Raw genomic sequence first — 13,478 nt, 5'->3', positions numbered from 1 at the left:
AAGTTGGAGTGGTCTTATTGGCAGCCCCCATGCATGATAGTCATGTTTTGCAGCCTCTTTTGGCCTGTTAAGTATTCACCTTATGGAGATCGCTAGTTTCCCAGTCCTTTAGGCATTTATACATAGGGTATGTGCGTGCGTCCTTTAAACTTCTATGTCATGAATGTAATCTTCCAGCAGCACATTTTTTTTCTTTATACAAGCTAGAAATTTCATTAAAAGTAATCTGTCTACTTTCCCACTAATATCTATCCCTGGAGCAATGCCAGCTAGCACTGATGAAGTATTTCCAGATTTTTGCAAACAAATTTCAAGAAATCAACCACTGGATGATCTCAAGGGATGATGGGGAAGCATTCATTTAATTAGAATTTCAGACAAGAATGGAACTCGGTCATCCATAAAATATAGTTGTCTTCAAGCTGTGCAAAGCATGCCATAATTTATCTTAAAATTATACATTGCTCATCATGTGTCTTATTTAAAAGTGTCTAACATGTATCCAGGACAAGTTCCAAATCGAGAACGATGTCATCAAACGCCTGCATCACTGGGTCACGTTTTGGGAATGCTCAACGCTCTGACTATTTTGGGAAAAATTATTTGCATATCTCACATAACGCCTTGGATTTAAAGTCGCTTCCAATCCTCTAACAGCCATGTTCAGAGTAATAACAGATGGGGTAACATTAAGCGATGAAAAATGGCAAAAATCACCTCCCATAATGCACTGGGAGTCTTTTGCCATACATGACCTTAAACTACAAAAAAAACTACATTGTCATCTTCAAGGAACAGTTCATAATTTGTTGTTTTTCTAGAATTTGTAAGAAATTTATAAATCCTGGTATAAAATAAGTATATTAGTCTTTTTCCAAACATTTTTGGTGTTTAATATATTTAAGGAGCAGCAGCTTTCTGGGCTGTTTAGCCTTTCCGATAAACTGGGAAGGGGAGGAAGGAACAAGGAGAGATTTTGGCTGAAGGATTTTTTTTTTTTTTTTTTATCTTTTGTTTGTTTCATTTTATTTCAGACTGGACTGGGCATTATTTTTTGTGTTTTGTTCAAATGATCTCTCTCTGTCTCTCTCTGTCTGTCTGTCCTGTAAAGTGGCTGTGTCTCTCCTTACATCCATGTAGACTGTGTGCTTCTCCTTCTGCAGCTCTCAAATGGTACCGGACCAAATGCAACATTCAAGAGGAGATTGAGGAGATGCAGGAAGAGCAGCGCTCCCTCTCCTTCCTCGACTCTGTCTCTGTTCTGCATCTCTTCCTGGACAAGTCTGTGCGCTGGCAGCTGCTCTCCATCATTGTTATCAACATGGGCATGCAGCTGTCTGGCATCGACGCGGTAAGGAGTTCAAGCTTTTATCTTACAGACATTTTCTTAATTAAATAATGTGAGTAGTGGGGAGTAGTGACAAGTGAATCACCACTTTGCAAAGTGGACCTCATAGAGGGGCAGCATCACAAGGATGTCGGTTGCATTATTACGTGGGGCCTGTTGATCAATGACTGGGAGCATAGCTGGACTACAGACCACCTCATTCACTCAAGGCTACACATTGGTCCTTGCTATCCATACTGCAGTATTCACCTTGAAATGCAAAATACAAATTACAATTACTAAAGTTTCTTCTGTAACAAAATATCCTGTCTCACAACACAGAAATCAATTCAGCACACTATTTTTGCCATTTTTTATATTGATGTAACTTCTTTAACTTTTACCAGCAAAAGGGAGTTCTGTACACAATAAAGCCCCAAAACCAACCATGATGTGAACTATTATTCCAAAATCTTAAAATGATCACATTTTCAAAAAAGAACAATTGAGAAGACCTATGCGTTTTCAAAAGTCCACTGAGCAATTGTTCTGGGTCCCCCCCACCCCCTCTCCATTTCATGTCCTCATGGAAGGGAAGCTGACTGTGAATCCATCGCCTTCCCATTAGAAGTGGCAGCTTCTCCAGTTGAGGTAAGAGGAACTTCCCTTCTCTGTGTGAACAAGCAGGCAGGCTTGTAATGTCTGAACTGAAATTGGGAGTGTATTATACAGCAGCTGACGCTCTCTATCAGCCTTGCAGCCCCATGCCTATACTCGTTTCTCTGCCAAGTAATCCAAAAGGAGCCCCCAAATGTCAGGAGTCCCTTCTTTTTCCATTTTACATCCCTATGTGGAGAGATTTCTATAAAACCACCGGGCTTCTGAGAACTTCCCTCCCCTCATGTGAAGAAGCAAGCAGCTTGTGACTTCTGAACTACAATTGAGAGTTTATCATACCACACGGTGGCAGGCCACCCTCCTTGATTCGGGTAACCCTTTTCAAATGGTACCTGGGCAGAGTGGTGGGGCATTCACAGTTATGTAATGGTCCTAGATAGGACTCCCTCGCTTGTGATATACACTTCTCTATATAGGCTGGGCTCTGTTTTTAAAAATTTTCTCTGTATGGATTGGGATGTTATGCTGAATAGACTCTGCTCTATGCAACTTGGATAAATGTATTATGTTTAAAGAATCCAAAAAAACTGAATATTTCCAGAAGTAGCCCAAAGAGTAGTCTAATCCACAGCTAAATGATATTGTAGGAAAAAAGAAAACTATGAGCATGGCGGTTTTGCTATAAGTGACTGGCTGCAATCACAACATATTTTGATTGAATTCTTCATAACAGTGCATTTATGTTAAGTTTCCGATCATGAGTGGTTAAGTCTGGCTTAGATTAGGTTCTAGAGATTGTCTTTGTGTTTGTGAAATGTTGATTGAATACCACAGTATGATACATTTGGGCATGTTCTAGAATTATTGTAAAGACAGAAATGTTGTCTAATATACATTAATCACAGAGCCTAGTGGTCTGAATGCACTAGAAGGCTAAATTGCACTCAGTACAGCTTCTCAAAGCATTTGGAGAGACGCTTGAGCATTTCTGAGTAATGTATCGCAAGACCACTGGAACAAGAACTTCCATTCTTCCATTTTAGTAGGAGATCAAAACTAAACCTCTTGGTCAATCAGTGTACAGGAGCACTCTGCTTGTTGAAGACCTTCTTGTTACTTTTCGATAGTTAGATCTGTCACAGCACTGTCGCCTTGTATTAAGTTCATTCTTGTGATTGCTGGTACTTCTGCAGTAAGGCTCAGATAGTTCAGATCAACTGAATGCTCACAAGTAGTTGACAAAGCTTTGCTCCCACATATAGTCCAGCCCTGAGGACCCAAAGGTCTGGTTGCATTTCAAAACTTCACACTTGTTGTACTAATGAAGTGCAGATAAGTGTTCTTATGCTGTCTACATGGACCAAAAATTCCAAATGCTTATTATGACCTTTTGATCTCACTTTTCCTTCTCTTGAAATGTGGGAATGCTAGAATATTCTAGAACATATGGCACTGCTTTGTGTTCACATGAAAGCTAAATAAATACATTCTAACCTTGAACTATCGTAGGCTTTTCATAATTAACTGTATCCACACAAAATCTGAGCCTACGACAGTAAACCTGAATGTTTGAAACTATATGATGCAGCCTTAAATCCATTGGAAAGTTTGAGCCGTCCAGAGAACGCCCTGCTGACAATTGGAATATTGCAGGCTCCCTGTCGGGCATTGCCATGTGCACGCTTAAGTTGGGTTATTGCTGGAGATTTCCTCCTTCTCAAGCAATTCATTCATTCCATTTTATTTAAATGATGCGTTTGACAGATAATTACTTGTTTTAAACTTGAAATACTTAACTGTGGAAAGTGTCACGATTTTTATTTAGATAGTGAGATGACATTTCAGTAATGTTGAGAATTTATTGATAATTCCATTTTACTCATTATATTTGGTACAACCCTCAGCACTTCATGGTCATTTTGAGGGCTGCCTTCTTCTTCAAACAGCCAGTCTTCTGGCTGCAGCTCAGTATGTTCAGTATACAGATATCGTGAAGATGTTTATTTTCTGTTCAATGTTCAACATTGTGCTAATATATGAAGTGAGAGCAGAACCTGTAGACTCACTCAACCTAACAAAAACGCTGCCACACATACACGAGTAACAGCTCTTCACATCAGTGCTATGCAGAAGGGCACCTCTGAACAGACAGTGTGACTGATGTTGAAGTGACTGGGCAGGAGAACATGCTGTTCTTTTAGCTTTCCCTTCCTGCTCTTAGAGTAAATGCGGTGGTCATATGATCTCCAAAACTGGATGACTGAATATTGGAAAATTTTGCCTGACCTGATTTCTTCTGTGACTTTTGTGATGGTTGAGTCAGAATTTGGTGGTAAAGAGCACGACTTACATCCATTGCATCACTTGTGCATATGTGCTCCTGCCTGGGAAATTTCTTGGCACTGTAAAAGGTGCTATATAGCGCCCGACCCAGCACAGACCACGCAGAGGCATCGTGTACAAAACACACAGGCTTTTATTTTTCTTCGACTGTGTGACACGTCTTCCCCGGGCCACACAGCCCAAACACAGTCCCAAAGCACCACACAAAACACAAACCACAATTCTCCACCACTCCTCCCAGGCAAGCTTCGTCTCCTTCCTCCCAACTCTGGCTCCTCGAGTGGTGGTGGGTGGGCCCTTTTATAGCCCACCCGGAAGCATTCCAGGTGATTAACCACCTGGTCCTAATTACACTTCCGGGTGGGGCTGAAAGCTCGTTCAGCCAGGCTGTGGGAAGCAGGCAGCTCCCCCTAGCGGCCACGCCGGGCCCCAACCAAGCTGTGGAGGACTCCATCTCCCATGGAGCCCTGCGGGTGGTTGGGGAGTCACCGTTGGCCAGGGAGGCTGCCACCGAACGTCCCGGGGGAGGTATTGGACTTCCCATGGCGGCTCCCCTGGAACATAAGCAGCAGAGGCGTCCCTGCCGGGCATGGGACCCGGCTGTCCTTCACAGCACGTTTTAGGCCTCTTAACACCAGGTGGATGTCACTTAAGCATTGTCTTTGACCGTGTGCTTCCATTTATGGACATGGTGTATGCTTTTTCAGTGATTCTTTCAGTACTGCAATGCACCATGCCACATTTGTGGAGCCATGCTTGTTTTGTGACAGTAATTTCAGTTTATTTGGAAATACAAAACTGTGTTTTATGTTACACCTTACACAAGTAAAGGCTTTTGGAGAAATAAAGGTGACGGGAGCAGAAACGTTAAACAAAGCCAAAGATCTGTCCTATTATTTGTCACAGCCAATTTGCTAATCAAAGAAATGCAGTGATGAAAACAGAAGCAAAAGAAAAGTACCTGGAATTCTAAAGCTGTTAAGCTACACAGACACATGAAACATTGACCTTGAAAATATCTGCAAACTCTATTAATGGCATGTCTGATGTGCCACTTATCATTGCATTGCGACAATGATGTTAACATCACTTCTAGATGTGCGCTTCGTAGCAACTGACACTCTGTTGTGACAGTGGCACCTCAAAATGGTATCTAATTTAGTGGCCTCTAAGTGTATAATATTTAGTGTTTCATTTAAAGGGTTATCACAGGGGGGTCATTATTGTCATGTGTACAGAGTACAGTGAAATACTTGCAAGTCAATTACCTTACGCAAGCAACACCACCACCACCCTCTGCCACCATAATTGGTGAGTAGAACAACCTTACCTCGACACATCTGCCTTTCTGAAAAGCTTCAGAACATATTTGTCATTAACAGTCGAACAAAATAAGGAAATTTATATTAAACATATCATGGTGTACTCCTCTTGCAGTTTAAGAAATTACAAAACTTGATTCTCGATAAATACACACATTTTGTTAAGAAGTTATTCCACAATCTGGATTTAGGAATTTTGTTTGGCCAAAAAAAACACCTGCTTTTGGTGCTGTTGTCATGGTTTTTACCTTCATTAAATAATCAGTCGAATCACTGGATGATTATGAGGTTCCTTCATTGACACCAAGAGTGCAGAGCATAGATACCTAAAGCAGGTATCAGGCAGAGCTCAGACGGTATTGAATGCATGAGTATTTATAAATCCTGGACATCCTATGGTACTCTGTTTTAAGCAGAATTTTACTGTTGGTTAAAGGCAATTCTTTTCATTCTTTCCAAGGTAAACAACTCCTAATCTTCATGAACTGCAGAGTATGACCTTTGTGCTGCTGAGTCCATACTTGGTTTAAAGTAAAACTTTGTTAATGTAAAACATTTGTCCTTTACTGTCTATTTTTCAGATCTGGTTTTACACCAATACTATTTTTGAGAATGCTGGCATTCCCAAACCTCAAATCCAGTACACGACAGTTGGGACAGGAGCTATTGAGGTCATTGCAGGGCTTATTGGGGTGAGTTGAACATTTCCTTGTGAACTGTGATCTTTATTCGGGTGAGGAGGCAGCTCTGCATATTTAACTGATGAGTCCATTTTGTTGTATCAGTTGTCACAAAAACGACTCGAAGTCGGCAAAAAGGATTGGGGCAGCCACCTGTAAAATGTGCCTTGGCTGCAAAAGGGTTAAATAATTGTGTGATGTTCACAAGTACGAGTCCAAAACAGATCTGATTTTGGCTCCTAAAGATGGCAGCTTTATGTGATGAGACCGGGCGTCATGTCATCAGTGGCACTGGAACCGGACGTCATGTCATCAGTACCCCTCGGAAGTGGCGCCGGATCCCTGCGGGATTTCCTGTGCATGGTCTGTAACAGATTGAGAAAGAAAGTCAGTGCACCTCACCGCCCTCCTGGTCTGGTGTGGAATTACTTAAATTCAGGCCCTTTTAGCTGCCTCCAAATCGCACGTGTGTTACAATGAACAAGCCAATCAATCAATCAATCAACATTTATTTATATAGCACATTTTCATACAAAAAAAAATGTAGCTCAAAGTGCTTTACAAATTGAATAGAAAAATAGAAGACACAATAAAAAATAAACATGTCAACATTAATTAACATAGAATAAGTAAGGTCCGATGGCCAGGGTGGACAGAAAAAAAAAAACTCCAAAGCTGGAGAAAAAAATAAAATCTGTAGGGATTCCAGACCAAGAGACCGCCCAGTCCCCTCTGGGCAATCTACCTAACATAAGTCAAACAGTCCTCTTTGTATTTAGGGTTTTCATGTAAGGACTTGATGATGATGGTCATGTAGACTTCTGGCTTTCAGTCCATCATGAAGCTTTGAGTAGGTGGAGGTGGTGCAGGCCGCCACCACAAAGAAACCGGAAAAAGAAACAGAAGAGAGTAGGGGTCAGTACGGATTTTGAGCCACTGTGAATAGTTATTATGAATTGATCATATATCAGGATTAAGTTAAAGTTAAAGTTAAAGTGAAGTTATAAAAGGCCATGTTAAAGTAATGTGTTTTCAGCAGTGTTTTAAAGTGCTCTACTGTATCAGCCTGGCGAATTCCTATTGGCAGGCTATTCCAGATTTTAGGTGCATAACAGCAGAAGGCAGCCTCACCACTTCTTTTAAGTTTAGCTTTTGGAATTATAAGGAGACACTCATTTGAAGATCTAAGGTTACGATTTGGAATATAAGGTGTCAGACATTCCGATATATAAGATGGAGCGAGATTATTTAAGGCTTTATAAACCATAAGCAGAATTTTAAAGTCAATCCTGAATGACACAGGCAACCAGTGTAGTGACATCAAAACTGGAGAAATGTGTTGGATTTTCTTTTCCTAGTTAGGATTCTAGCAGCTGCATTCTGCACTCGTTGCAAATGATTTATGTCTTTTTGGGTAGTCCTGAGAGGAGTGCGTTACAGTAATCTAGTCTACTGAACACAAAAGCGTGAATTAATTTCTCAGCATCTTTCAATGATATAAGAGGTCTAACTTTTGCTTTGTTTCTTAAGTGAAAAATGCTGTCCTAGTGGTCTGATGAATATGTGATTTAAAATTCAGATTACAGTCAACAGTTACCCCTAAGTTTTTACTTCCGTCTTAACTTTTAATCCTAATGCATCAAGTTTATTTCTGATAACCTCATTGAATCCATTATTGCCAATTACTAAAATTTCAGTTTTCTCTTTATTTAGTTTGAGAAAATTACTATTCATCCATTCAGAAATACCAGTAAGACATTGTGTTAGTGAATCGAGAGTCGGGTCATCAGGTGCTATTGATAAGTACAGCTGTGTGTCATCAGCATAGCTGTGGTAGCTCACGTTGTAACCTGAGATAATCTGACCTAACGGAAGCATGTAGATTGAGAAAGCAGCGGACCCAGGATAGAGCCTTGTGGAACACCATATGGATATCATGTGTCTTTGAGATTATTACCACAACTCACAAAGAATTTTCTCCCTGCCAGGTAGGATTCAAACCAATTTAAGACACTGCCAGAGAGGCCCACCCATTGACTAAGGCGATTTCTAAGAATATTGTGATCAATGGTGTCAAATGCAGCACTCAGATCTAAGAGGATGAGAACAGATAAATGGCCTCTGTCTGCATTTACCCAAAGTCATTTACTACTTTAACGAGTGCAGTTTCTGTGCTGTGATTTGTTCTAAAACCTGACTGAAATTTATCAAGAATAGCATGTTTATTGAGGTGGTCATTTAACTGCATAATGACTGCCTTCTCTAGAATTTTACTTAAGAAGGGCAGGTTAGAGATGGGTCTAAAATTTTCAAAGGCAGAGGGTCAAGATTATGTTTCTTAAGAGGGGTTTAACTACAGCAGTCTTAAGACAGTCTGGAAGACCCCGTATCTAATGACAATTAACTATTTCAGAATATTGTCAATTAGCACGCCTGATATTTCTTTGAAAAACCTTGTTGGTATTGGGTCAAGGACGCAGGTGGAGGGTTTCAGTTGAGAGATTATACTATGTAATTCAGGTAAATCTATCCTGGTGAAAGCATTTAATTTGTTTATAATGGAGTACCGGGGCTTTGGAGGTTCTGCAGTGTTGGGGAGATATACTATGTTATCTCTAATATCATTAATTTTTGATTGAAAAATACAGCAATGTTCTCACAGGTTTCACTGGAAGTATTCTGGGGCATTCCTTTGTGTTACCTGGGTTTAACAGACGATCAATTGTAGAAAATAAGACTCTGGGATTACTAGCATTGTTATTTATAATATTAGAGAAATAGCAGTGCCTCTCAAGCCGGACTGTGTTATTGTATTCTGTTATTTTAACTTCAATATCTCATAATGGATAGTTAGTTTAGTTTTCCTCCATTTACGCTCAGCTCTACGACATGTTCTTTTTAAATCAGACACTCTTTGGGTCTTCCATGGAATAACAATGCTAGAAGATTTTTTAACTGTCTTTTCAGGTGCAACTATGTCAACAGCAGCTCTTACTTTAGAATTGAAGTTTTCCACTTTACTATTTACATTATCCTCGCTATTATAGTTGGCATTATAAACGGACTGATTGCTTAGAATGTTTTTAAGTTTTAAAGCTGCTGATGAGTCAAAGAAGCGTTTTTTAACAAAATGCTTCTCATTAGTGTTTTCTATCTTTATTTCTATATTAAATAGTAGAAGGAAATGGTCTGATAGACCAGATCAATGACCTGCTTTATATCAACTTTAAGTCCTTTAGTAATCACTAAGTCTAACGTATGACCTGCTTTATGTGTAGGCTGATTAACGAGCTGCCTCAAATCAAAAGAGTCCAGGAGGTTCATGAATTCCTTTACCTTTTGGTCACACTGATTGTCGATATGAAAGTTAAAGTCGCCGACTATTAAGAATGCGTCCTAGTTTGTAATTAAAATTGACATTAAGTCAGAGAATTCCTCAAAGAAAGACGCGTTATATTTAGGAGGTCCATGAATAACAACGGCGAGATACTCAAAGGACTTAAATTTACCAAAACTAACATCTTTACATTTTAATCGGCTCGAGTAAATGTTTGCCAATCCGCCCCCCTTTTTCCCCTGGCGGTCTGCACGAGTAAAACTGTAATCCGGAGGCGCAGATTCGATTAAAACAGCCGCGCCATTTGAGTTAAGCCATGTTTCATTTAGTGCAATAAAATCAATGTTTCTATCACTAATAAGATCGTTTATAAAAAATGTCTTGTTAGTTAAAGCTCTAACATTTAATAGTGCCATATTTAATGTTTCTGAAGGGCAGAGCTGAATTTTATGTGTGTTATTGGTAATTGGAACCAAAATTAAGTTATTTTTGTTAACGCCGCTCTGTGTGTACTTTTTATGTAATCTACAATCCGTTTTTATAGTCTTAATGCAGTGTTGATCTGAAGTAGTAATTTCAATTAAATTATTGGTGTTTATGCCGCACTGCCTAGATTTTTTACGTGCATTAAGATTTGTTATTAGATTATTAATGTTGTGCACTTTAACGGAAGACTCTGTTAAGCCATTATGTCCTATCAAAGCAGTAGCATTACGGAAGGGGTTAAAAGTAGAAGTAGACAGTCAAGATAGACGAATTACCTTAGCAATGTTTTCGGAGAGGACCCGGGCGCCAAATCTATAAGGATGCAGTCCATCCCGCTTGAAGAAGCGCGGCCTTTCCCAAAAAAGATCCCAGTTGTCTATAAACCCGATGTCTTGAGTCTCGCAGAAGCCTCTCAGCCAGTTGTTTAAACCCAGCAGACGACTGTAGTATTCATTCGATCGTCTGACGAGAGGTAGTGGACCCGAGATGAAGATTTTTGCGGATGGGGTCCTCTCGTTCGTGTCTTCAACTAGTGCTGCGAAGTCAGCCTTGAGAACCTCCGACTCGGTGCCTTATGTCGTTACGCCGGCGTGTAGAATAATGGATCCAATTGCCCTCTTGTGCTTCTCGTAGAAGGTCGGCGCCCGCCTCATCACATCTCGAACTTGAGCACCGGGAAAACAAGAAACAAAGGATTTTCAATTAGGGCACGTGATATTCAGGTTTCGTACAATCGAATCACCTACCACGATTACATCACCCGGGGTGGAAGGCAGATTGGAGACGCGGAGAGGGTCGAATCGGTTCTAAATTGGGATGCTCGCCTGTGCCGATGGAGGTGTTCTAGCCTTGAACCCCCGCCTGCAAAGCTGAAACCCGTCGAGGTCTTCATCAGCGTTGTCGTTGCTGCTACGAGGCGCGGGGGTGAAGCTTACTTGCCCTTGGACTTGAGTGGCATGAGGTGGGGTTGATGTTACGCCAACTTCAGTTGTTGAGTGTGGTTTGTCCAGCAGCCGAACCTTCGAGTCTCTGAGGTACCTTCGTCTGGACAGGAGTTTCTGAATCTGTTTGTCGAGTACCTGGAGTTCTTCGATGACGACGGCAACGCGATTCATCTCACTGTCGGCCATTGTCTGCTTCTACTTTCGCTTCATCACCTAGGAAAGAGAGAAAGTTAGATAGATAAGCGAAAACATATACGGTTGGAGTTCCACCTAGTGACCTGCGGATTCGACTCTTTGTGTAGGGCCATCCACTGTAGGGGTGCATGATCTGTCACAAGAGTAAATTCCCAGCCCAAGAGGTAGTACCTCAACTGCGTAATCGCCCATTTAATCGCAAGGGCTTCCCTTTCCACCGCTGCATACCTGCTCTCTTGATCCAACAGATTCCGGCTCCGGTACATGACGGGGCGTTCAACACCATTGAAGCTTTGGCTCAGCACTGCACCCAGGGCCTGTGTCCGAAGAACATGAGAATGAAAGGAAATGAAAAGTTAGGTGCTTTAGATATTGGTGCTGACGTAAGGGCCTGTTTTAGGTCACAAAATGCACAAAATCAGTCCATAACACATTGTTAGGGGCCCTCTTCTATGTTAAATCACTCAAGGGCGCCACTCTCTCCAAAAACCTAGGTACAAACCGAAAGCAATACTAAATAGGCAGCTGGTGGCTCTGAGGCTAAGGATCTGCGCTGGTATCCTGAAAGTTGCCGGTTTGAATCCCCGTCACTGCCAAAAGAGATCCTACTCTCCTGGGCCCTTGAACAAGGCCCTTAACCTGCAATTGCTCCAGGGGCAGTGTACAATGGCTGACCCTGCGCTCTGACCCCAAGGGGTATGCGAAAACTAACAAATTCCTAATGCAAGAAATTGTATAAGGTGAAATAAAGAACCAAAAAAAAAAAAAACAGGAAATGCTTGGACTTGCTGTTTAATTCACTAATAGGGCCATTTCAATATGGCCATGTACTTTTGAGCACCGTAGCTTTAGGCTACCTGGTGGGTTGGGGTATCGTAAATATTTAGCTTCTTTCAACCCAAAAAAGCATTTTTTTGGATTGATCCTAAGTCCGGCTTTACCCAGGGTCCACAATACCGCTCTGACCTGCTGTATGTGTTCCTTTCAGGTGCTGGAATAGATGACAATGTCATCCAAGTAGGCAGCACTATATGCATTATGAGGGCAGAGCACTTTATCCACCAGACACTGGAAAGTTGCAGGAGCCGCATGTAACCTGAATGAAAGGGCACAATACTGCCATTATCCACTAGGGGTCTTAACCTTAGTGGAGTCTGTTAAAGGAACCTGCCTGTACCCCTTAGTCATGTCAAGCATGGTCAAATAATTTACGTGTCCAAGCATCTCGAGGAAGTCGTCCACTCATGGCATTGGATAAGCATCAAATTGGGATACTTGATGGAAGTCATTGCAAAACCTCCAACTCCTGTCAGACTTACTAACCAAGACTATCGGACCAGAGAGTATGACTTTCCTGTATAATCTTATTTCCAACATGCGCTTGATTTCAAGCTCCACTTCTGCTTTCTTTTGCCTCGGGAAGACAATAGGGGCGCTCTCAAACAATAACCCCAGGCTCTATCACAATGTGTGCAATCAGAGGGGTCCCTCCTGACGAGGAGAGATCAGTATCCCTTTCCTTCCATGGCTTCAGCAGATTTATATGATATACTCGCTTGCTTTGCCGACAATTGGGTTATTTCACCAAATAATTGCCAAGTCCTTTCCTTTCCATAACTTCATATGGGCCTTGCCAATGGGCTAGCAATTTAGAATGGGAGGTAGGAACAAAAACCATGACACAATCCCCCGGATGGAATTCTCAGAGGGTCATACCACTGTCATAATAGTGGGCCTGTGCTGCTTGCACCTCTTCCATATGACTTTTTAATATAGGTTGAATTTATTCCAAATCAGTTGCGTAACTGCGCGATCTATTGTAATATATTGGTAGAGGTAAGAGCCTCTCCTTCCCATCCTTCTTTGAAAGTATCCAATATTCCCAAAGGTTGTCATCCATATAATTCAAAATATATAAATCGAAAGGCAAGAACCCCTTTGAGGCTTGTGGAACTTCCCGATAGGCAAAGAATATAAGGTGGAGGAACTGATCCCAGTTCCTTCCATACCCGCTGACCACCTTGCAAAGCATTTGTTTGAGAGTCTGGTTACACCTCTCGACTAGATTGTTGGTTTGAGTATGATAAACCGCAGTCTTTAAGTGCTTTATTTTAAGTAACTTGGCAGTCTCCTTTAATGTCTCTGAGGCAAAAAGCATCCCTTGGTCCGTAAGGAGTTCCTTAAGGATGCCACCTCATGCAAAGACCCCTACAAGTTCCCTTGTGA

General features: G+C 41.3%; 1 protein-coding gene across 1 annotated transcript in view; it reads left to right on the top strand.

Moving 5' to 3' along the window:
* The window catches only part of LOC120514507 (solute carrier family 2, facilitated glucose transporter member 5-like), a 78,660-nt gene that overhangs the window by 42,499 nt on the left and 22,683 nt on the right, over positions 1–13,478 (top strand). The window contains exons 7-8 of the mRNA XM_039734922.1: positions 1,164–1,351; positions 6,192–6,302. Coding sequence (XP_039590856.1) covers positions 1,164–1,351; positions 6,192–6,302 — 299 coding nt within the window. The remainder of the gene's footprint in view (positions 1–1,163; positions 1,352–6,191; positions 6,303–13,478) is intronic.

Source organism: Polypterus senegalus, chromosome 1, assembly GCF_016835505.1.
Source record: "Polypterus senegalus isolate Bchr_013 chromosome 1, ASM1683550v1, whole genome shotgun sequence".
Lineage (NCBI taxonomy): Eukaryota > Metazoa > Chordata > Cladistia > Polypteriformes > Polypteridae > Polypterus > Polypterus senegalus.
Note: the sequence above shows the minus strand (reverse complement) of the source record. Positions and strands in the feature narration are given on the sequence as shown.